General features: G+C 45.5%; 1 protein-coding gene across 2 annotated transcripts in view; it reads left to right on the forward strand.

Moving 5' to 3' along the window:
- Positions 1–25902, forward strand: part of ASCC3 (activating signal cointegrator 1 complex subunit 3) — an 812216-nt gene that overhangs the window by 291526 nt on the left and 494788 nt on the right. For both annotated transcript variants that reach the window (XM_075340095.1, XM_075340096.1), the window contains exon 11: positions 25279–25443. In XM_075340095.1, the coding sequence (XP_075196210.1) occupies positions 25279–25443 (165 nt within the window). The remainder of the gene's footprint in view (positions 1–25278; positions 25444–25902) is intronic.

The following is a 25902-nucleotide window of genomic DNA, read 5'->3' on the forward strand; positions in this document are numbered from 1 at the left end:
ATGTGAGGATGTCATATGATTTTGGGAGGGAGTAATAAGGTAATGACATCATCTCAGGTTCTTCTGAACACAGTAATGACCAGTACAGAAAGATCTAGGGTCTGAGATTGTGAAAACACTTGTTGTACCAATATACAATTCAGGTAGAAACATTACCATGGACAATTATTTTACCAATGTTGCACTGGGCTATTTTCTGCTTGAAAAAGCTGTTACACTTTTTTGGTACTGTGAAGCCAAACCGATGAGAACTTCCTCAAGCAATGAAACGCAATCCACAGCGAGCAGTTTATGAGAGTGTCTTTGGTTTCAACAACAAAGCGACACTGCTATCTTACAAAGCGAAGAAGGAGAAATCCATTAGATTACTTAGTATCATGCATCATGATTGCACTATTGACAGCAATGACAGGAAATTGAAACCAGAAATCATCCTGCATTACAATAAAACTAAAGGAGATGTAGACAAAATGGATGAATTGGTGGGAGAAGATTCATGCAAGAGGCAAACAAAACGTTGGCCTGTAGTTTTTTCAAATATACTTGATGTAGCAGCCCTGAATTCATTTATTATTTATACAGAAACTCATCCAAAATGCCATGCAAGGAGGAAGGATAGGAGATGCTTATTCTTGAAGGACCTTTGCCATGAACTTGTAATGCCTCACATGATGGAGCAAAGCAACATGAAATGCTTGCAAAGCAAACTAAAGAAGCAATGAAACGGTGTGGCGTACAGTTTCAGGATATTCCATGGCCAGGAGAAAGAAAACAAAAGCATTGTTTCATTTGTCCAAGAAACTTAGAGAGGTAAACGCAGTGATATTGTACCACTTTGTAGGGAAAATGTATATAACGAACATTCTTCAGAAAAGATAACGTGAAAATTGTTTGGAAGACCAATAAAATTGAAAAGAAATGTAGCTGCAGCTAGTTTACTCTAGATTTATATACCTTTCTGTGTTTTTCATATCTTTGTTTTAAATTTGGGGAAAAAAGTTTTTTCTGTAAAAAATTATAATTAAAATGTTGTGCATTATTCATATCTTATTTTGCAATTTTGAAATAAACTTGTAAAAGTTATTTGTGAGTTTCTCCATATGATAACTATGTATATGTGTAGATTTGTCACGCATGCTAGGGTTAATATACTCACCTGCCGAGGGTAGAGTAAAGTATTGTAATACTTAGGTGTGGTGAAAGGTAAAGGTAAAAGACACGGCAGAGAGAAGTGCGCAGGAACACAATGGAGGACTCTGGATGACATAAGACGTGTCATCCACACGGAGCAAGGAAAGAGGACAGTTGAGCGCAAGCAGAAAGGAGGCGTCGGAACCAGACCATAAAGTCCATCAGACCGGACCGCCCCCAGGTGTGTATAACAAAGGTCTTTTTTATGTTAGACAGAGCAGCCTGCTACATATAAAGGCTCACTGGTGGTGACTGCAATTTATATTGGAAAAAACCTGGTGACAGGTTCCCTTTAACCACAAAAAAAGTGATTTAGTCAATAGGTCATTTTCTGAAGACAGCTGCCCTTTAAATTGACTCAGCCCTGGGATATCACTGCATAAAAAAAGTGTAATTCAACACCTAACATTACATTGGTCTATGGCTTTTGCAGTATTATGTTATCTTAATCCTCTTGGGAGAGCTAACCTTTTGTGACACAGTTATCAAAACTGCTTTGTCATAATAACCTTTGCTAAATCTGTATATCCCATGTTAATGATTGACTTTTACTGTAAATACTGGGGGGATTCATAATCTTTACATGACAGAAAATATAGGTTAAAATAGATACCAAAAATGATGAAGAATAACAGAAAATCAAGAGCTATCTATGACAGTCTACTTATTCTGAGTGCTACACAAGATAGAGCGCTCATCCTCAACTAATAAAGGAAGGGTAAGCAGCCACAAAGACCTTAAAAGAACATTATAGGGAGTTGTCTGTAGCAGATATGCCCTGAAAGGGAGCCTGACAGCTGATACATGCTGCCTGAGCCATGGGTAACATGTCCCAGGCACTTGCTGTATGATTTCAGCCTCGTATGTTTAATTCTATAAGATGATGAGGTATGTCATAGTTTAATAGCAGACAAGAGTATTCCTGGCAGCTTCTTCCCACCTACTCCCTTTGAGTGATATTTTTGTATAGCCATGGAGAGAGAACTGTCACTCTAGAGCAGCAGGCAAAGAAAAGCCAACTGGCACCCACTTGTCCAATTAGGGATACTTCTCACATAGCGAGATCGCTGCTGTCACAGGTTTTGTGACGTACCAGTGACCTCATCAGCGATGTCGCTGTGTGTGACACTAAGCAGCGACCTGGCCCCTGCTGTCAAATCGCTGATCGTTACACACTGTTCTGGTTAATTTTTTGGTCGTCGGGCTCCCGCAGGGCAGCACGCATTGGTGTGTTTGACACCTTACCCAACGACCTCGTTCGCGACTCACGTAGGCATGCATCTTCGTTGTTTTCCGCGCCCTTTCTGTTCCGATTGGTTATCGCTACTGCGTTCAGATTGGCCGCTTCTATCCTCTGTTCTGGCTTGTAGATTGCAGTACATTTCAGAGGGCTGAATTCAATTGTCCCGGACCGCATGTAGCAGCAGATCGTAATACAGTCCATTCTGCATCGGGACTGTAGCATGAAGAAGACAAGGATGGAGAATGATGGAATCGCTATTATGTTGCCTTCTCTAAAGGCAAGGCCGCCCAGGCACAACGCAGTTACGACCACCAATCGGAGCAGAGGCAATGTAGATGCACGCCTATGTTACTAATCAAGATTTGAATCGTGCTATGTGACAGGGTCCCAGCGACCGCCATATCGTTGCTGCGTTGCTGGGAAGATTTGACTGTTTGACAGCTCACTAGCGACCCTGTAGCGATGTACCAGCGATCCTGACCAGGTCTTATCGTGGTCGAAATTGCTGGTATGTCGTTTAGTGAGACGGTACCCATAGTCTTCCAAGTGGCTTGGTCTACAGCGGCTATTAAAATGTTTATCTCTGAAATGCTGATGCGTTTATGGCTGAAATCATACAGCCATTGTCTGATACATTCCCTTTAAATGATAACATTTTGGGTCATCAAGACTAGTGTACTGCACGCTAATGCTCCCTCTAGTCTTTCTGGAGAAGAAGGCACCAAATTCAAATTCATTAAGAGGCACTTGCTTCAGAAATGCTACTCCTAGACTGCAGTAGCATTTCAAGTATACAAAATGCTGTCAGTCTTGATAAATTTGATGGGTGGGAGTGGAAACATCTCACTATGCTTTGGCTTCTTCCTAGCACCGCTCATTTTTGCAAAGCTAATTGAAACTGGTGTAGCAAAAATTGTTAAAATTTGCTCACTGAGGAGTTGAACAAAAAGTTTGCAACTTTTCAAAAGATTTTCCATTTTCTGGTGTGACAGCATTGGTTAGTCCGACAAATTGTTTCAAAATATTTTTGAACATCAAAAAAAGTGTAGCGAAAAGGGTAGGACACCTCTAATAAATATTTTTCAGATAGGTTCAGAATATGATTGCTAAGAACTTATGATGGGGAACCTTTTATTTTCAAAAGTGCCTCAAGGTTCACCTTTAAGCTTCAGCCCTGGGTTTGGCAGCTTCACTTTTGGCATGTGTATGTGAAAAGGGCTAGCTGTAGCTAAACTAATTCCTTTCTGTCTATGCATTGGCTTTTTTCACGTTTCTCTCCCTGTTTTTTGAGACTAGCGACAGCTTTAGGACTGGAGCCTCTCATCTCCATCTGACAGTCTACATCTAAATGTGATTTCATTTCTCCTAGTACTAAAACGGTTAAAGTCAGCTTTTCCAGCAGTTTCTGGCTGAGTGTGTCATCTGCAATTGCTTTGTAGCCACACCCCTTCAGGTTAAATAGAGCTTTTTTCCCAGCAATCCTTGCTGAAGATACAAATCCTTTTGTAGACTGGCCCCCTTGGTGGAAGGAGCTTAGGAGGAGTGTTCCAGAAGCTGGACTGTATCCTTTTTTGGTTTGTATTTTCCCCCTTTGTCTTCCCTTTCCTTGTGTTCTATTATTGAAGCGGTGGAGCTAGCGTTTCCCACATTCCAACGCACTAGCCAAGGCTACTACAGGATTTTTCTTAGGATCTCAGGATACTGCTAGGCGACAGTTGAGGAGACTGTGTAGGGCCTGGTTGGAGTGTAGGGAAAGCTGCAGGTGAAGATAGGAGGTGTTCCATCTACACCTTTCTCTAGAGCTAGGGCCCACCGTTGTTATTGTATCCCTGGTGTCCCCCCTTGTTTGTGGTGTGGTTTTGGTGGTTTTTTTTTTTCATTCTGCTTCTGACTCCTTTTGGTCTGAACGTGCTTGCCGCGCTTTTAGCGTGACATTTCCCTATTGAAATTTGCACTCTACCTGCCCTCTTCACATGCAGCTTTGTGTCAACAAAGGCCATGGAAGTCCAGAAGTGGAGTTGCTGAATTGGAGATTGACAGCGACAGTCATGTTTCAAACACATCTGTGAGTCATTTCTTAACAGTGGACAACCCCTTTGATACAGAAATAATGCTTACCACAACATCTGTTATATTCAGATGTGCGCATATGGCGCTTAACTTGTTAATAATATCTCATCATACATGTCCATATCAATAATAGCCCTAATAGAGAAATATAGCAATGTTTACATGGACTAATTTATGAATGTGTCATTTCAGCTTTAAATTGATTCTGACCCCCTCTATTCTCATTTAAATATACACGTTGCGGATGCTAATATTTGTAATTTTAACGAGTAAAATACATATTTATTTGTTTTTTTTGGAAAGCAGTGTAATGCTTCTAAATGTAACCTTCAGCGAGATTTAAAATGTAAATGATTCTCGTCTACACTTTTCCCTATGGGAAAGATAAACCTGTAGCAAAACCTAATATTAATTCTAACGGAGTTTAGACATGGAAAAAAGGTTACATGGGCTGAGAAAAATTTAGTCTGACAGCAAAAATATGTATCGTTAACCCATTTTTCTTTTGCTGTGCCCTTGCACAAAACCTAGATGGAAATGTCTTTCACGAGTTTCAGTGTTATTAGAGATACCCTGTCAGTTCTTTATCTTAATATAAAATACAGTTATTATTCTATTTATGTCTTTGAAATACCCGGTATACAGTCAAACGTCTGTAGACACCTCTTCTAATTAGCAACACCCATAAGAAAACATGTATATAAAATCAGCAATACAATAATGTTATCTTCGTAGACCAACATTAGCATTAAACTGGGTCATACAAATGGTCAAATGGTTGCTGTCAACATTACAAGTCTTGTCACATTTCGGATTTTGTTTAGTCATATTTAAAGGGAATCTCATCAGGTTTTTGCAATCTTATGATGTAGATGTCTGATGTAGTGGCTCAGACCTTGATTTCTGTGGTATGTAATTTTTACTGGTTTCTGCAGGTTTGATAAAAAAAATCACTGTTTTATCCGCTGGATAAATAGCAGTTGTATGAATTTTGAGCTCTGTATAACTCCGCCCACACCACTGATTGGCAGCTTTCTGGCTATTTACAGTGTACACAGAAAGCGGCTAATCAGTGGTGGGGATATGGTTGGTGGCAGCAGGTTTACTAGTTTTCTAGTGATAATCTAGAGAATGTTTTTATTAAAACTGCAGTAAGCAGGCCAATAACTCATACATCCTTGGAATCAGGGTCTCTGCCCCATAAATTTTACTGCAGTCAGAAGTGGCAAAAACCTTATGACAGATTCCTTTTAATGTAGAAGTATACTTGGAAGTAACATTTTAGAATAAGCTGTTGTGTATGAATATATGTACATGTACCGCCCCCGTGTCAGCAGCCGAGCCGCTCAGATCCGAAACCGCGGTGGCTCGAGCGGTCTCCGGACCCGGGGGGTTCGCGCGGACACTCAAATTTAAAAGGGGGATATGTACAAGGGGGTTTAGACGTTTGTGACGCCACCCACGGTGTGATAAGATGGAGTACAACCGCTGCTGTTGGGATCGCCCGGTGGCGGTGGTATGGCAGCAAGGTGTTTAACCCCTCCGTGGTTAAGGGGTTCTGCGCCGTGGCCCGGTGATAGTAGTGGAGGGGTGCCATTGGAGGGAAATGGGTTTCTGCGTACTCACTCAGTCCAAGAATACTGATACCGACAACTTTGTAAACCAGAATTCTGAGAACCGCTGCAGCAGGGAAGGGAGCACGCTTGGATCCGTGCCCTTGGTGTTTCTTGTTAGCCTGTGACCTCTTCCATGGCACCTTCTTCACTATTTACAAGAGAAAACAGATTCTGCACACGGAATCAGGGGCACACTAAGTAAGTATAATGTGCAAAAAACACCTTTATTGGATACACAAAAATGTCATGTTAAAAGCATTTAAAACTGACATGAAGACAAAAAACAACCACTTGGCGGAGCCGAGCCCAAAATGTTACACCAAAATACCAATGTATGTGCAAAAAAGAAATCCGGCAGCATAAATAGTATACAATACAACAAATTGTGCAGTATCAAGTGTCATGTAACATGAGAGCCCTCTGGTAATATCATAGCATAACAAACCTGCATGGGTAAGGTATACAATCCTGAATCGTAGAGCCAGCAAGGAGCCAGGTGTATTAGTAGCTATAGATGGTTAATGCACACACAGCCACAACAAGGACAAATGCCCTAGGGGAGCCAATAGGTAAATATAGTGTCACAGTAGCGGCAAAAAACATCAGAGCATATATACAAGGTACAAACCTATGTGAAACAGAGGTGGAAGGCAGGGAGCTCCAAGAGCTGCAGGATAGTGTGCTCAATACCAGAGCATGGCATGGGAAACAGGACAGGTGAATAGCAGCAGGGAGATCACCAGGGGGAGATGAAAATGATCAGGCACACATGGTTTGAGGTGGGGCAAGGCACCCCACGCCCACGCGCTGTGACTATATTATGAATGCGGCATCCCATCGGTTGGCTTGATCAATGTTTTACACCTTTCAAGCTTCTTTTTGACACATTTTGTGTTTATCCCCTTGTCAACATGCCATCTGGTTGTTCACCTGTCAGCTGTCCTTAGCTGCTATGATATATTTGCCTTCATGTTATCTCGGTGCAGTATCAAGTACACTATTATTGTCACTGAGGGTATCATATCGCAATTGCAGTGATCCCTATGGTATTCTTGTGCAGTATCAAGTACATCATCATCGTCACTACGGGCAGTATGTCCCAACTGTGATCTTCTTTATGCTTTCCCTGTGCAGTCTCAAACATATTACTATTGTCATCAAGGGTTTTGTGTCCCAAATGCGATCACCTCTATGCTATTGCTGCGCAGCACCAAGCATGTATGTGCGCATGCGTGCATACGGGTACATATGTGCTTGCTTGCACTACCTTTACCCTTGCTGTAAATTTTTTCTGTAGGTCACGTATGACAGATAATCTAGCTGTGTTGCTACTTTGTAGTTCGATTAATACTTACTCTTCATCTCTCCTACTTTAGTATGTATACTTGCATTACCTTGTGTATAGGTCTTGTCATACTTACTATATTTATGTACCATTGCATGCGTTACGATCTGCTCTACGTCCAGCTATTCACTATGATTGTTATACCCGCCTTTGCTATGCAATAAACCTTTCAGGCAAAAAATGCCTACTAATTTTTTTTTTTTTTCCAGTTTCTACTTGTATATTTTTTTCATATAAACATTGTCTGTGTGGGCCCACACAGTTTTTTCATTACAATGTATATACTTATATATTACTTTTCTATTCTTTACCCTGCTGTCTATATTTATTGTTTTGCTTTCAGTTGCAATATGTCTTCACAATTAGGGTTAATCCCTATGAACGCATGTATTATCATTGTCTATGACTTGTGATCTGACGCGGTGAGCTTGTATCCGTGCACCGCGCTGATCCCACCATGTGTGCTTTGTTTACATACTTTGCGCAAGCGCGCTTCTCATGCTCTGCTCCCAGCAGTTTTTTTTTGTTGTTTTTTTTTTATCCTCTTGCCGCCCCGTCTCCATGTACTGCGCAGCCGCGCATGTTATACTACTCTAATCGCGCTAGTGTTGTTGCCTTACCTGCGGCCGGCCGATTACCATGTCTCCATACTGTTCTATACTCCGTATACGCCCATATGACGTCACTCAGCGCCTACTGCATTCTGTTTTGCTTCTGCACAGGTGCGTGTACTTACCTACTCTACCTTTATATATATATACTCCTTTGTTTGGTACTTGTCTTACTTTCCCTGATCAAGCTGCCCCGGCGGCGATACGCGTCGGGCCATCCACCTTGAGCGGTCATTGTGCCTTGCCCCACCTCAAACCATGTGTGCCTGATCATTTTCATCTCCCCTTGGTGATCTCCCTGCTGCTATTCGCCTGTCCTGTTTCCCATGCCATGCTCTGGTATTGAGCACACTATCCTGCAGCTCTTGGAGCTCCCTGCCTTCCACCTCTGTTTCACATAGGTTTGTACCTATCTGTTGATTCTCCATGCCCCCTTTTTTCATTGGGCCTATATATATTTTTGTGCCACAGTGGTCTATCATTTACCATTTCCTTGTATATATGCTCTGATGTTTTTTGCCGCTACTGTGACACTATATTTACATATTGGCTCCCCTAGGGCATTTGTCCTTCTTGTGGCTGTGTGTGCATTAACCATCTATAGCTACTAATACACCTGGCTCCTTGCTGGCTCTACGATTCAGGATTGTATACCTTACCCATGCTGGTTCGTTATGCTATGATATTAACAGAGGGCTCTCATGTTACATGACACTTGATACTGCACAATTTGTTGTATTGTATACTATTTATGCTGCTGTATTTCTTTTTTGCACATACATTGGTATTTTGGTGTAACATTTTGGGCTCGGCTCCGCCAAGTGGATGTTTTTTGTCTTCATGTCAGTTTTAAATGCTTTTAACATGTCATTTTTGTGTATCCAATAAAGGTGTTTTTTGCTCATTATACTTGGTGTGCCCCTGATTCCGTGTGCAGAATCTGTTTTCTCTTGTATATGCTTCTCCCCTTCTGCACCAGGGTGCACCTTCCCTTGATTTATTATTAATTGAAGTTGTGCGCTCCGCTTTTTTGTCTCTCTACCTTCACTATTTGGACACTGTAGTATGGAACTAGTCGGGTCCCGCTCACCGTATGGCTAACGGATTGAGCTTGCTCTCAGGGTTCATGCTTGGGATTTTCTGGACTGTGCTTTGGGAAAGTCCTATCCCCTTGTTGTGCTAGTACCCCGATTTTGGGGCGGCTAGGGGATGAATCTTGAAGACTTCACCCCCGTCGGGTAAATTACCAGGATGCATGAAGCTACTTCACCGGCCTAGGGTCCACGTGCCACGTCGTGCCCTGGCCCCTGCCCGGAGATGGCTCAAGGCCGCCGGCTGCCCTCCTTGGCAGATCTGTACCCCTTGACACGATCCCCTGTGACCGGGGTTCCAGCTCCTACCAGGCCCAGTCCAACGTCTGCCACCTAGTAGTCTCAAGGAGCCCTGCTCCCAAACCTGTGACCTCTCACCTCGAGAGTGATTCCTGCTGTTCACTCCTTATTTGACACACAGACACAACATCATGTAGGAAATCACATGCCTGCACTAAGCATTGTAGCTGTAATTCTAGCTCTCTGTTGAGGTAAATAGCTGGACATCAAGTTCAGGAGCATCTTTTGGTGTCTTTTTTTGCTCCTCCCCCTCGCTTCATCTACATACATAATTGCCAGTTGTGTCTTTAACACTATTCTGGCATGCACCGCAGCACTGTCAGTTGCGCAGGCGCAGTTCGAACTGCGCCTGTACAAGAGCCATCCATGTCACCGCAGCTTCCGGGCACGAACTGCACGTCCGCAAGTAGCGGTGACGATACCGCTCTTCCCACATACGCAATGCATGTATACACTGAATACAGACACACACATATCTACACACACACACACACACACACACACACACACACACCTGGATACTCACCTGTCCCTAGCGATGCGGTCCCCGACACTGAAGTCCCCAGCGCTGCTCCTGCTTCCAGCTCTTCAGTGCAGTGACTATTCAGTGAGTATAATGAGCGGCGGTCAGGAGCGGGAGGCAGCAGAGCCGGAGACAGCATTGCTGGATACAGGTGAATATAGAACATCTTTTTATTTGAAAGACCCATGTTTTCTCCGGGGGGAGGGGGGAAAGAGAGCGAGAATACGCACGCACACGCACACACACACACACACACACACACACCCATATACACACACACAGGTAAACAAACAACGACACATACACAACAAGGAGGAGACAGTGCACAGGGGTGAGAGATGTCAAATAAAGCAACACATATAATACACAAATGCGGAACGATGACATACAACAGATATGTTGGAAAGCGCAAACAGTGTGACACGTGTTCACTGCTCCTGTCAGCACCACTAAGCATCGACAGATGTTCATTTCACTGCACTCCCGATGTGATAGCATCGGGCCTGTTTCTAGGAGAGTATAAAAGGCTGTGTAACCTGATAACCTGACACATTATTGTGCTGACACTCTATTGTATCTAAGATTTTTCAGAGTGAACGTAAGAAGCTGCTTATATTTGGATATATAAGTAGTGTTCTAATAAGATATATAGCGGGTGAGAAAAAGTATTGAACCGCAACCAATTTTCCTAGTAAATATCTTTTTAAAGGTGCTGTTGACATGAATTGAATATCACACCATATGTCTGAAACAACCCATTCAATCCACATAGGCAAAGAAAATCAAACTAAATGTTCATAAATTTAGAGTTGTGTACTAATGAGTAGCGACACAGGAAAAAAATATTGAACATGCTTACTGAAACTTACTTAATACTTCACACAACAGCCTTTGACAGCTGCAAGATGCCTCCTTTATGGGAAACTAGTCGCATGCATTGCTTAGGTGTGATTTTGGACCATTTCTGCATGCAAACACTCTTCTAATCCTGACAGATCTGTGGTCTCCTTCTATGAACTCTGAGCTTTAGTTCCTCCAATTAATTTTCTGTTGGATTATGGTCAGGTGATTTGCTTGACCATTCTGGCAGCTTTATTTTTTTTCTTTGAAACCAATTGACTGTATCCTTAGCTGTATTTGGAATCATTGGCTTGCTGAAATGTCCACCACCGTTTCATCTTCATCATCCTGGTAGATGGCAACAGATTTTTATCACAAATGTTTTTGTTCGTTTGTTTATTCATCCTTCCTTCAATTATATGAAGTTTGCTACTGCCATATACTGAAAAATAGCCCCACACCAAGATGTTTCCACTTCCAAACTTGTGTTGGTATGGTGTGTTGGGTGTGATATGCAGTGCCTTTTGGCTTTCAAACATGGTGGGTATTATGGCATCCAAACAGTTCAATTTTGGTCTCATCTGACCAGATTTTGTTTTGTTAGTATTTCACAGGCTTGTCGAAATGTTGTGGAGAAAACTTTAAATGTGTTAAGTTCATTACTTCTTGTTTTTTTGTTAACCCCTTCAGTCCCCAGCCGGTTTTCACCCTAAAGACCCGGCCATTTTTTGCAATTTTGACCAGTGTCACTTTGACAGGTTATAACTCTGGAACACTTCAACGGATCCTGGCGATTCTGACATTGTTTTTTAGTGACATATTGTACTTCATGTCAGTGGTAAATTTAGGCTGATATGTTTTGCGTTTATTTGTGAAAATTTCGGAAATTTGGCGAAATTTTTGAAAATTTTGCAATATTCAAAATTTGAAATTTTATGCCCATAAATCTGAGAGATATGTCACACAAAATAGTTACTAAATAACATTTCCCACTTGTCTGCTTTACACCAGCGCAATTTTTGAAAAAAAAAAAAAAATTCCGTTAGGAAGTTAGAAGGGTTCAAAGTTCATCTAGCAATTTCTCATTTTTCCAACAAAATTTACAAAAAAAATTTTTTTAGGTACCACATCACATTTGGAGTGATTTGAGAAACCTAGGCGACAGAAAATACCCAAAAGTGACCCCATTCTAAAATCTGCACCCCTCACTCTGCTCAAAACCACATCCAAGAAGTTTATTAACCCTTAGGGAGCTTCACAGCAACCAAAGCAATGTAGAAGAAAAAATTAAAATTTTACTTTTTTAACACAAAAATGTTACTTTAGCCATAAAAATTAGTATTTTCACAAGGGTATCAGGAAAAATGCATCATAAAATGTATCGTGCATTTTCTCCTGAGTACGCAGATACCTCATATGTGGTGGAAATCAAATGTTTGGGCACACAGCAGGACTCGGAAGGCAAGGAGCGCCATTTGAATTTTTGAGTGCAAAATTAGCTGCACTCATTAGTGGACGCCATGTCGGGTTTGAAGACTCCCTGAGGTTCCTAAACAATGGAGCTCCCCCATAAGTGACCTCATTTTGGAAACTAGAGCCCTCAAAAAAATTTTCTAGATGTTTGCTGTGCACTTTGAACCCCTGGGGGCTTCACAGAAGTTTATAACGTTAATCCGTGAAAAGAAAAAAAAAATTTTTTACCACAAAACTGTTGCTTCAACCAGGTAGCTTTTTTTTATCACAAGGGTATCAGGAAAAAATGCACCATAAAATGTATTGTGCATTTTCTCCTGAGTAGGCAGATACCTCATATGTGGTGGAAATCAAATGTTTGGGCACACAGCAGGACTCGGAAGGCAAGGAGCGCCATTTCACAGCAAAATTGGTTGGAATTATTAGCGGACGCCATGTTGCGTTTGGAGACCCCCCTGAGGTGCCTAAACAATGGAACTTCCCCACAATTGACCCCATTTTGGAAACTAGAGCCCTCAAATAATTTTTCTAGATGTTTGATGTGCACTTTGAACCCCTGGGGGCTTCACAGAAGTTTATAACGTTGAGCCGTGAAAAGAAAAAAATATTTTTTTTACCAGAAAACTGTTGCTTCAACCAGGTAGCTTTTTTATCACAAGGGTATCAGGAAAAAGTGCACCATAAAATGTATTGTGCATTTTCTTCTGAGTACGCAGATACCTCATATGTGGTGGAAATCAAATGTTTGGGCACACGGCAGGACTCGGAAGGCAAGGAGCGCCATTTCACAGCAAAATTGGTTGGAATTATTAGCAGACGCCATGTTTCGTTTGGAGACCCCCCTGAAGTGCCTAAACAATGGAGCTCCCCCACAATTGACCCCATTTTGGAAACTAGACCCCTCATGGAATTTATCTAGCTGTTTAGTGAGCACTTTGAACCCCTGGAAGCTTCACAAACATTTGTAATGTTCAGCCGTGAAAATATTTTATTCTTTTTTTTTACCACAAAATTGTTTTTTCAAACAGGTAGCTTTTTTTTCACAAGGGTATCAGGAAAAAATGCACCATAAAATGTATTGTGCAATTTCTCCTTAGTACACAGGTACCTCATATGTGGTGGAAATCAATTGTTTGGGCGTACGGCGGGGCTCAGAAGAGAAGGAGCGCTTTTTCACAGTAAAATTGATTGGAATTATTAGCAGGCGCCATGTTGCATTTGGAGACCCCCTGAGGTGCCTAAACAATGGAGCTCCCCCACATGTGATTCTATTTTGCAAACTAGACCCCACCCCCCATACAAAAAAATTAGTTTGGCGAAATAAAAAATACAGACATCAGTAAAAAAAAAAAAAAAAATGAATAAAAAAAAAAATGTGAGCGCCTGCCACTAAGTCCAGTGCCAAACGTGAGAGCAATGCACGAGTCTTGCATTGCATCATTCACTCCAGACTGGAAGCGAGCAACTGCGCTGGATAATGCGATGCGAGAGGGCGGGGCGGCAGATGAGAAAGGGCGCAGCGGATGGAAGATGGGAAAGGGCGCAGTGGATGGAGGAGCGGCAGAGGATGGGAAAGGGCGCAGCGGATGGATGATGGGAAAGGGCGCAGCAGATGGTGGAGCGGCTTTGGATAGGGGGGAAGGGAGGTGAGATGGGGATACCTACCTTACAGGATGGATCTAGGCAGCAGGATCACAGCAGACAGAAGAGGCAGCAGATGAAGGAGGCAACAGATTGAGGAGGGTGAGAGGGGGCAGTAGATGAAGAGGATGGGAGAGAGCAGGCAGCAGATCGGGGAGGGGGGCAGAGTCTAATGGGAGAGAGATGGCACATGGAGGAGGGGGGGCCCCGGGGGGAGGGGGGCCCCCAGAACATGGAGGCCCCCAGAACATGGAGGGGGGAGGGTGGCTTGCAGCACATGTGGGGGGAGGGTGGCTTGCAGCACATGGAGGGGGAGGAGGTGTAGTGGCGATGGTGAAGGGGCAGCGATGAAGGAGGCGGCGGCGGCCGATCGGGAACAGTGGGGGCCGATTCGGGGGCAGCAGCGGCTGAAAAAGGTGGGTGCGACGGCGGCGGGGACAGTGGCGAACGTGGCGGCGGGGACAGTGGCGAACGTGGCGGCGGGGACAGTGGCGGGCGGGGCGATCGGGGACAGCGGTGGATCGGGAGCTGCGGCGGGGCGATCAGAGACAGCGGCAGGGCTGGTGGTAGCGATTGGAGGCGGGGCTGGCGGTGGCGGGCGGGGCGATCGGAGACAGCGGCGGGGCGATCGGAGACAGCGGCGGGGCTGGCACTGGCGGGCGGAGCGATCGGAGACAGCGGCGGGGCTGGCGGTGGCGATCGGAGCCGCGGCGGGGCTGGCGGTGGCGGGCGGGGCGATGGGAGACAGCGGCGGGGCTGGGGCTGGCGGGCGGGACGATCGTAGACAGTGGCGGGGCTGGCGCTGGCGAGGCGATCGGAGACAGCGGCGGGGCTGGGGCTGGCGGGCGGGGCGATCGGAGACAGCGGCGGGGCTGGCAGTGGCGGGCGGGGCGATCGGAGACAGCGGCGGGGCGATCAGAGACAGCAGCGGGGCTGGCGGTGGCGGGCGGGGCGATAGGAGACAGCGGCGGGGCTGGCAGGGCGATCGGGGACAGGGGCGGGCAGCGGGGGCAGCAACTTACCGATGGGCACCCGCAGAGACCGCCCTTCTCTGCTTTCAGTGACGGACACAGGTCACCGGCACCAGATCCACGGTGATTGGAGAGATCGGTCACAAGACCGGTCTCTCCAATCAGAGCTGGGGGCGGGTGAAGCACCGATCACCCAGCTCCAGCCAATGGCCAGTGCTACAGCAGCACTGATCAGGGCTGGATTTCAATGTTCCAGCCATTTTCAATGGCTGGAACATTACAGTGACTGTAATTGGCTGAGCGGCGTTCGTCATCCAATCACAGCCTCTGTAGGTTTGGGGAGGAGGCACCACCCCTCCTGAGGTCAGGCAGAGGTCCCCTCCTTCCCGAATCTACTGGTTAATTAAACAAATTGCACTCCCCGGGGCTCTGGGACCGCGATTTCGCCATGACATACTGGGTACGTCATGGGTCGTTTAGCACCATGTCACGATGACGTACCCAGTACGTCAAGGGTTGTTAAGGGGTTAAAGACCTGGTTGTTATACCTGCTGATTCCAGATCTTTCCGTAGCTGTTCACAGGTGGCCCATGGCGCTTGGATATCTCTTCTGATAATTCTTTTCAGTCCTCTGTTTTAAATCTTGCTGTGGGCATCTGGTTGTGCCTGGTTTATGGTGAAATTATGTCTTTTCTACTTCCGGATTATATCCCCACCAGTGCTCACTGAAACCTTCAGTTGTTTAGAAATTCTTCTGTAACCAATGCCATCAGTATCTTTTGCAACAATGGTATTGCAAAGGTCTTGAGACAGCTCACTAGTTTTACCCATCGTGAGAGGTTTCTTTTGTAGTACCTTGGTTATAAGACACCTTTTATAGGCCGTCAGTTGAAACAACTGATACTAAGTGATAGGATTGCTTTCTAATTACTGATAGATTTTAGCTGGTGTCATGACTTTCTATGATGTTTTGCTCCTCTCTTTCTTTTATGTGTTGAATATTTTTTCCCTGTGTTATTTCCCATTATTACATATAACTTAATTTATGAACATTTATGGTTTGATTGCTTTGCCTATTTGGATTGCATGGGTTGTTACCAACGTCTGGTGAGAAATTTGTCACCTTTAGGAAAATTAATTTGCTTAGAAAATTGTTGACTTTCCATACTTTCACCTACTGTATTACATAGTTTCTTACATTAGCCCACCCTGTTTATTTATGTAAAATTAGTTGAAATTCCACCTTTGATTTAAATGTTTTGTTTTTTTTTCTTAAGTTCTAAACATGTAAGAGCAACAACAGCTGAGCCACAAAGTAGACAACCTAAGTGGCTTTGCATGGTCATCAGATAAATAATGTAAATATGATGACAATGTCCCTGCCTACCATGTAAGATCAATAGTGAAAAGGTCTGATCCTCAGTATAGCTAGGATGAACTTCACGTCTGACTTCAGTGTTTATTATTGGCATGGAATGGAACACCAAACACAATCTAGGCCATATTTCGAGCCTTCAATATAAAACCCTTTGTTGCACAGTGATTTTATATATTGTAAAACAAATTTCATTGGTATACTTTATATTGTTTTTTTGTGTTTGTACTTTAACATTATTTCTAGAATTAGTAATTTAAAGAGAATATGTCAGCAGATTTTTGCTACCTCAACTGAAAAATTCATGATGTAGGCAAAGAGACCCTGAGTTCAATGATGTATCACTTAGATTACTGTGTGCAGCCATTCTGACACAGTAAAAGATTTTAGATTTTGCATGTAGCAGTGCAGGGAGAGCTGCCCCCGCCTCCACCAGGCTCTCAGTGTATATTTCCATAGACAGAAGCTGCTAATAACAGAAAGAGTTGGTGTCTGACTACAACTCACACTGCTGAGACCCACTAATGGTAAGCATAAAGGGCTTAAACTAACATTGCAGGTAAACAAAAGCAGACTATGAGATAAGAGTCAAAGGGCTGAATTCTCTGTTTTCCTTTCGCCACAACAGCACCCACGAGAGAGGGATCCGCCCCATTCAGGACAGGAAACCTACAGATAAAAAGGGGCGGTCCCCCTCCTTCATCAGTTGGTTTCCTGTCCTGAATGGATCGGAACCTACCATACCTGGGTCCAGTGAAGTCCGTGCGGTCTCTAGGGGAACGGCGGAGCTCAGGATCCGGAAGCACGGTCGGTGGAGCTCCCCTCGTGGACTCCATCCTCCGGTGCACCTCGTCCTCTTTCCCTTGGTCCGGCCTTGTCCACCTGGGAAATGACGCCTGCAGGACCGCGCTGGTGAGTATGCTGTACGCGGTGGGGCCGGAGGCTCTCCCTGTGCCGACTCAGTGCCTGCTTCTTCCGGGTTGCAGGGCACGTGTGCGTGGGGGGGGCGTGTCCGGGGCCTGCCGTGTCAGCGTGCGCGCACGCGACTGCAGGGACCCGGAAGTGCACGGGAGCACTTCCGGGGGAACGGATGGCATGGAGACGCCCGTGGATCCCTCCTGACGCGAAGAACGCTGCTGGGCGGTGAGTTGCTGTGAGCGGTGGGTCCGGCGCTCCCTCTGCGCCACGTGCTTTGCATCGGCGTGTACGCGCGGGAGGGGGCGTGTCCGGGGCCTGCTGCGTCAGCGCTCGTTGCTACGGCGGTGGCCCGGAAATGCAGGAGCGCTTGAAGGGGGGTGCACTAAGGTGGGCTTCCCTATTAATGGAGAGTGGAGCTCCAGGCAATGTGCTCCGTTCCTTTCCATGATGGGAAGTCCACGTACCTCCCCATCCCGGGACCCTTCTCCGTCCAGGGATGCTGGACATAAGGACTCCAGCGACACCAGGAGTTCCACGGGTCGTAAGAGGAAGGAGGACCGTATAGACTCTGCATCCTCTAAGGGCCGCCTGGCGAAGCCTTCATGTCCACCTCCAAAGCCGGTATCCGTTCTTTTCCTGGTATGGGTGAGTGAACTTCGTGAATGTCCCCCTATACTGATGTTCCCTTCCGGTTCTGTTCCAGGCCCCTAGGAAATGCACCGCTAAGGCTAATAATAAGGAATGCCCCCTGTGTGCTTGTCCCCTTCCTAAAGACTACATACAAAGACTTTGTGGGCCCTGCATCCAAGCTATACGGGGGGAGCCTCCGGCTTCTACTGTCCCCCCTCCGGATCTCGGGGACCTAATCCGTACAGAGATTCAGGCTTCTCTTCAGTCCCTTCAAGGGTCTAAGAAGCACAAGAAAACTCACCGCCAGCATGATTCTCCCCCGTCTTCTGACTCGGATGAAAGCCATGGTGTTTCTTCTTCAGCCTCTTCCTCGTCTTCTTCTGACGAGGCTGGAAAAGCATGTTTTTCCTTAGATGGGATGGATGGCTTGGTGAAGGCCGTTCGATCAACCATGGGTATTGCAGAGGAAAAAAAACCCAAATCAGCTGATCATACTCTATTTGCTGGTCTCACTCAGAAGAAGCGGAAGTCTTTTCCTGTAAATGAGGCCCTTAAAATCCTTGTTCGCAAGGAATGGCAGAAACAGGATCATCGCGGGTTTCTCCCATCTTCTTCGAAGCGAAGATACCCCTTTGATGACGCGGACTTATCTCAATGGTGCAAAGTACCAAACGTGGATGTGGCCGTGGCAAAATCCTCCAAAAAGTCGGCGCTGCCTTTCGAGGATATGGGATTCCTGCGAGATCCTCTGGACCGTAAATCCGATGCCTTCCTGCGAAAGACCTGGGAAGCCTCTGCAGGGGCACTGAAACCCGCCATTTCTGCAACATGTACTGCCAGTTCCCATTCAGTCTGGCTGGATCACTTAGAAAAGCAGCTTAAGTCAGGCACCTCCAGAGATAAGATTGTTTCCTCGCTACCCTTACTCAAAGACCCGGCTAATTACCTGGCAGATGCTTCTGCCGACTCTGTCCGCCTGGCGGCCCGAGCGGCAGGGTCTTCTAATGCAGCCCGGAGAGCTCTCTGGCTGAAGTCGTGGAAAGGGGACACATCCTCAAAATCGAGACTGTGTGCTCTTCCCTGTGAGGGTGAGTTCCTCTTTGGTCCTCAGCTGGATGACATACCAAGGCTGGTGATAGTAAAAAGGGGTTCCCTAATGCATTTACTCCTCCCTCTAGGCACCCATATCGCAAACGTCGTTTCCAGCCCACCCGCCCTGACCGCAGGGACAGATCTGACAACCCCGCTTCTGGGTCCAAGGGAGCCCTGTTTGGCAACCCTTCCTTCCGTCGGAAGTTCCCAAAACAATGATGAGGTTTTTCCGGTGGGAGGCAGGCTCCGTTTTTTTGCGGCCGTTTGGACAACCATCACTTCCAGCTCCTTTATCCTGGATTTGCTCTCACATGGTCTCCGGCTGGAATTCACCTCCCTCCCTCCTCGATTTTTTTGTCTTACACCCACTAGGAGGTCGGCAGATCATCATCACGCACTAGTGTCGGCAGTCCTCACTCTCGTGGAAAAGCAGGTTCTTGCGCCAGTCCCATTACATCAGAGGGGCCGAGGGTTCTACTCCCCCCTTTTCTTAGTACCAAAACCCGATGGGTCATTTAGGACCATAATTAATCTAAAGAAGCTTAATCTCTTTCTGAAATACCGGCCTTTTAAAATGGAATCCCTCCTGACCACTATAAAATTGCTCTTCCCCAATTGTCAAATGGCGGTCCTTGATCTAAAAGATGCGTATTACCACGTCCCGGTCCACCCACATTGTCAGCAGTACCTCCGGGTAGCACTCTCCATTCACGACTCCATTCACCATTTCCAATTCACGGCCATGCCCTTCGGCGTTTCCCTCGCCCCACGGATTTTCACTAAAATCATGGCTGAGGTCACTGCTCACCTTCGCGAACACCAGACTTTCATAGTCCCTTATTTGGATGACCTACTGGTTGTGGGTAACACGGCGGCACAATGTTCCCTCCGCCTCCGTCATGCTATGTCGACCCTGGACCGTCTCGGGTGGCTTTTAAATCTACAAAAATCTAGACTCACGCCCTCCACCTTTCAGTCTTTCCTAGGCATGCACCTGGATTCCCGCCAACAGCGTTGTTTTCTTCCGTCAGACAAAGTGGCCAAAATCCAGAGGATTGTACGACACGCACAGTCACAGGTCACTTTCTCTCCGATCCGCCATGTCTCTGTTGGGGTCCCTGACTTCCTGTATCCCTGCTGTCCAGTGGGCCCAGCTTCACTCCAGGCAGCTACAGTGGGAGGTCCTGGCAGCTGAAAGATCCCATCCAGGGTCCCTCGATCATCCTCTGACCTTGACAGACACTGCCCGTGCTTCCCTGACCTGGTGGCTGCGGGAGGCGAACTTAACCAAGGGGAAGGAATGGCATGTTCACTCCACCAGTCTCCTCACAACAGACGTCAGCCCCTGGTGGTGGGGGGCTCACCTGGGGGACTCTATGGCCCAAGGTCTTTGGTCCGCTCAAGAGTCAACTGCGTCATCCAACCGGAAAGAACTCATGGCAGTCAGTCAAGCCCTGATGTCCTTTCTTCCCCTCCTCAGGGGCACCCATGTACGGCTCTGTACGGACAATCAGACGGTGGGTCGCGTACATCAACCGCCAAGGGGGGACGAGGTCCTCTTCCCTCATGTCCACGGCGGTTCACCTATTGGAACTCGCCGAAACCCATCTCTTGTCTCTCTCTGTGGTACACATCCGGGGAGTGGACAATGTCGAAGCGGATTTCCTCAGCCGTCACACTCTCCGTCAGGGAGAATGGGTCTTACATCGGGAGGTTTTTGCTCAAATCGTGCAGTGTTGGGGCCTGCCAGTTATAGACTTGTTTGCTACCAAAGACAACAGGCAGTTGAAACAATTTGGCTCCCTGAACAGGGCAGATCAGCCGACGGTCCTGGATGCCCTTCAGGTTCCTTGGCGGTACAGCCTTGCTTATGCCTTCCCTCCCATGATTCTCCTTCCTACAGTCCTTCGGAAGATCAGGGAAGATCAAGCTCGCATTCTCCTTTTCGCTCCCTTCTGGCCCAGGCGTCCCTGGTTCTCCCTCCTGAGACATGTCAGTGACGGACCCCTGGGTTCTCCCCTCCCGACCAGACCTCCTTTCACAGGGTCCTTTCCTTCATCCACGCGTCAAGGGACTTCACTTGACGGCATGGAATTTGAAAGGGCGTTACTAACCTCCCGCGGGTTTTCCAGTCGCCTTGTGGATACCCTGCTGCAGAGTAGGAAGCCGGTAACCACCCGTCAGTATGGTCGAGTATGGAAACTTCCTTGCCTCCTTCCCTGATTCCTCACCTTCTGTGGTCCCGATCCCCTCTATTCTGGAGTTTCTCCAGTCTGGACGGGATATGGGTCTTGCAGTCAGTACCCTCAAAGTTCATGTGTCTGCCCTGAGCGCCCTCTACAATTCCAATATAGCAGGTAATAGGTGGGTCATGCGTTTCATCAAGGCATGTGACCGCGGTCAGCCGCTCCGTCTCACCTGCCCGCCCCCCTGGGATCTCACTCTAGTTCTGGATGCCCTGACCCTTCCACCCTTTGAGAGCCGCTCACCTCGGCGTCTGACAAATTACTGTCCCTTAAGACCTGCCTCTTAGTCGCTCTCACTTCTGCCCGTCGTGTTAGCGATCTTCAGGCTCTGTCCGTGGAACCTCCCTTCCTTAGGATTTTTCCAGATCGAATTGTCCTCAAAACGGACCCGGCTTATTTGCCTAAAGTAGCTTCCCAGTTCCACCGTAGTGAAGAAATCGTCCTCCCTTCCTTCTTTCCTGTCCCTACCACACCAGAAGAATGTCGGTTTCACACCCTAGACGTCAGGGAAACCGTTCTAGCTTATATATCTCGGACCGCCCCTTGGCGGCAGGATAGTGCTTTGTTTGTTGCCTTTCAGGGTTCCAGACGTGGTCGTCAGGTGACGAAGCATACCTTGGCCCGATGGATGCGGGATGCCATTTCCGTTGCGTATGAGATGAAGCGAGAGCCTCTTCCTTCCCCTGTACAGGCTCACTCTACTAGGGCGATGGCCTCCTCTTGGGCTGCCATGGCGGATGTCTCCATCGACAGTATTTGTAAGGCTGCCACCTGGTCCTCCCCCTCTACCTTTTACAAACACTACCGGCTGGACCTTTCTTCCTCCTCAGACCTTGCTTTTGGGAGATCGGTCCTTCAGATGGTTGTCCCTCCCTAAGTGTATTCTCTCTCCAAATCTCTCGTGGGTGCTGTCGCGGCGAAAGGAAAAGACTATATTACTTACCGGTAATGGGATTTTCCAGAGTCCACGACAGCACCCTTTACACCCCTGCCCTTTTTTTCTTTTCACCCTTTGGTGTTATTTAACTTTTTTCTTACCTTGTTACTAATCCATGGCGGTTCCTCTCACCTTCTTTGAAACTAACTGATGAGGGAGGGGGACCGCCCCTTTTTATCTGTAGGTTTCCTGTCCTGAATGGGGCGGATCCCTCTCTCGTGGGTGCTGTCGTGGACTCTGGAAAATCCCATTACCGGTAAGTAATATAGTCTTTTAACTTGATTTCAGATTACATTGCAGAAACCTGCTAACAGAGTCCCTTTAATTAGAAATAAAGATGGTGTCATGGATAATATCTAAAAGTCTGTTCAGTTATCTATTTAGATCTTAATGCTCATTTCATGCGGTAAATTATACCAGATGTATGCCTGCATTATTATTGGTCAGCCATTTGCATTTAATAGAAAATGAAACAGAAAACAAGTTTTATCTTCCTGTATTTTATGTTCATGCCATGAATATTATTTAGTAAATGTAGCATAGCTCCAACAAATTACTTAAATAGCCGGGATTACTTGTTTTTCACACCTTGAAAATTGTAATATGCATTGCTAAATGTATTCCATTACAGTTTGCTAATTAGTCTTGTGTCGAAGTACAGCTGCTAATCTCAGTGGCTGACATGGTTAATTTCCAAATGATATCTGTTCCATCTGCAGCTTTTAGGCCCAGTTTTCTGTAAAGCCATGCTGTTAATGCACTACATTTAGTTAGCTAGTAATATTCTGTCCAAATTAGCCTTATGGCTTCTACTTAAAGGAACAAAAAGCCAAACTGTTGATATCAGGGAGAAGCTATGATATTAAAAGCTAGAAACTGATTTTCCTATTGTAAATATTTATTAGAGTCTTTCATATTTTTATTACGTGGCAACAGTGTGAACATGCTCCTATACCTTCTATGTATACCAACCTTTGCTCCTGCTAATTTCTTTGGTTTTGCTGAAGTTCCTTGTACTTTGTACAAGCAGCGAGGTATCCGTACACTCAACTCTAAATGCCTCCATCTACATTGAGGTTCGTTGACATAAGGTGACGTTTTAATATTAGAGGATTGGACCATCCTGATTGGGGTACATGCTTTATATAAAACATATATTTTTATTTAATTTTTCATTGTCCATAATAACACTCTAGTATGCAATTTTACAGGAGCCATTAAAAGGCATCAACTATTGAGAACTCTTATTTTTCATTATTTTTCTACAATAACCAAAAATGTTTTTTTTTTTATTTTGCCTCAAGGGGGCTTTACACGCAACGACATCGCTAACGGGATTTCGTTGGGGTCACGGAATTCGTGATGCACATCCGGCCTCGTTAGCGACGTCGTTGCGTGTAACACATGAGCAACCGCTAACTATGTAAAATACTCACCAAATCGTTGATTGTTGACACGTCGTCCATTTCCCAAATATCGTTCCTTGTTCTGGACGCAGGTTGTTCGTCGTTCCTGAGGCAGCACACATCGCTACGTGTGACATCCCAGGAATGACGAACAACACCTTACCTGCGTCCCCCGGCAACTAGGTAGGCGTGACTTTCCTGTGGCAGCTCTCCGCCCCTCCGCTTCAATTGGACACCTGCCGTGTGATGTCGCTATGACGCCGCACGAACCGCCCCCTTAGAAAGGAGTTTGTTCGCCAGCCACGGCGACGTCGTTAGGAAGGTAAGTATGTGTGACGGGTAGCAGCAAGTTTGTCTGCCACGGGCAACGATTTGCCCGTGACGCACAAACGACAGGGGTGGGTTCGTACGCTAGCGATGTCGGAGCATGTAAAGCCCCCTTTAGGACAAAATATAAGGGTACGTGCCCACAATCAGTGTTAGCAACTTGGTTTTGGAAGCAGCGTGTTTTCGCTGCATCCAAAATGCTTCTTTGAACAGTACAAGCTCAGTGGATGGGATTTATAGAAATCCCATGACCACTCTGCTTCTTTTATCCACAGCATAAGCTGACCTGCTGTGCGGCTTTCCGAGCCACAGCATGGCCGGGAGAAGCAAAAATCAACTGCGCCCAAAATCCTGATCGTAGACATGAACGTTGCTTTCTCCTGCTGAGAACACTAGCATCTCAACAAAAGGACATACCCTAACACTACTCCTATTAACAAAAAACGTGATGAAAAACTGGTAAAGTATAAACAGCCTAGAGCGCAGTGGTCCTCAACCTGTGACTCTCGGGCACATAATATGTGGCTCGTAGCTGTTTGCCATCATGGTGCATTAGCACTATATCTGGCAACCAGCTATGAAGAACAAGTCACCAGATGGTAGCTTTTGTCACTATCCCCACACAGAGGAGCAGATCTGAATGTGAACATACTAGCCAAGGGCAAGGAGGGGATAAATATGGTAAGCCCTACGATAGGATGATATTGATAGTCAGACCATGTAAGTGAAGCTGGGCTTAATGTGGTGAGTGTGCCTGATGGGGAACTAGTGAATGAGGGGAAAATGGAAAGCCTTGGATGTAGTATGCTGCCTGGAAGGAAGCGGAAAAAATGGTATTTTTCTGTAGGAAATCACCAACTCCGTTCATGGTGGGTTCTGAGTGTCACTACAGGAAAAGGGGAGGATACTTGATGTGTCTCAAGATTATCTCTCAGAATTGAAAGTGGCTATCGAGGTAACATAAGTTGGGGATTGCTGCTATAGTATATATGTTGTTATAGATTCCTTACACATTTTGCCCATGGCAGAAGAATTTTTTATTTCTATGAATGTCGACAATTTATCGGCCCAGTCCCATTTTGAAAAAAATAAGATATTTAATTACAGTTCTCGTAGCCTCTATAGGGTTTTCCACTGATTTCTGGATCTGCTATTAAGCTTCATATTACTTCTACCGCATGTTCCATTTGCAGTAGAAACAGGTTAACTTTTCCATTTTTTTATTCTTTATATATATAAAATATATTAGAGCATACTAATGGTGCAGGGTAAATATGTCATGATGTTTCTTGAAAAGATTTTGCCATTTGAATAAACCCTTTTAAACTGGGTTCAGAATATAAAGCTATCATGACAATGCATTGTTCTAAACTTTGCTTGATGATATCTGTTGAATTACTGACTGTACCTAATCCGTTTTTTTGTCATGCAGATGCTTGTGACTACACCAGAGAAATGGGATGTTGTAACCAGAAAAAGTGTTGGAGATGTGGCATTATCTCAGCTCGTCAGACTATTGATTTTAGATGAAGTCCATTTACTGCATGAGGATAGAGGCCCAGTGTTGGAAAGTTTAGTGGCAAGGACCTTACGACAGGTAAGCACATTTCAGCTCAACCGTTATTGGAAAAAAGCCTATATACAAATTATTGTTTCACAGTGACTGAATTTTATAGCCAGTAACGTCCATCATTTTAGAACTTATGGGAATACATAGCTTCTTAACGACTTGTGACATCACCGTTTCCTGCAGGCTGTATGTAGCGGATTCAGGAGCTGAGCCTACTTCAGTTATCACAATTAATAATAATAATAATAATAATAATGTTGGCCACACTAAATATTGACACTTTGGGCACTATTTGGCCATTTTCACTTAGGGGTATTCTCACTTTTGTTGCCAGCGGTTTGGACATTAATGTCTGTGTGTTGAGTTACTTAGAGGGCACCAAATTTAGACTGTTATTATTATCATTATTATTTATTATTATAGCGCCATTTATTCCATGGTGCTTTACATGTGAAAAATGGCACACATAGAAAAGTATAATAATCG

The sequence above is a fragment of the Anomaloglossus baeobatrachus genome, chromosome 3 (assembly GCF_048569485.1).
Source record: "Anomaloglossus baeobatrachus isolate aAnoBae1 chromosome 3, aAnoBae1.hap1, whole genome shotgun sequence".
Taxonomy (NCBI): domain Eukaryota; kingdom Metazoa; phylum Chordata; class Amphibia; order Anura; family Aromobatidae; genus Anomaloglossus; species Anomaloglossus baeobatrachus.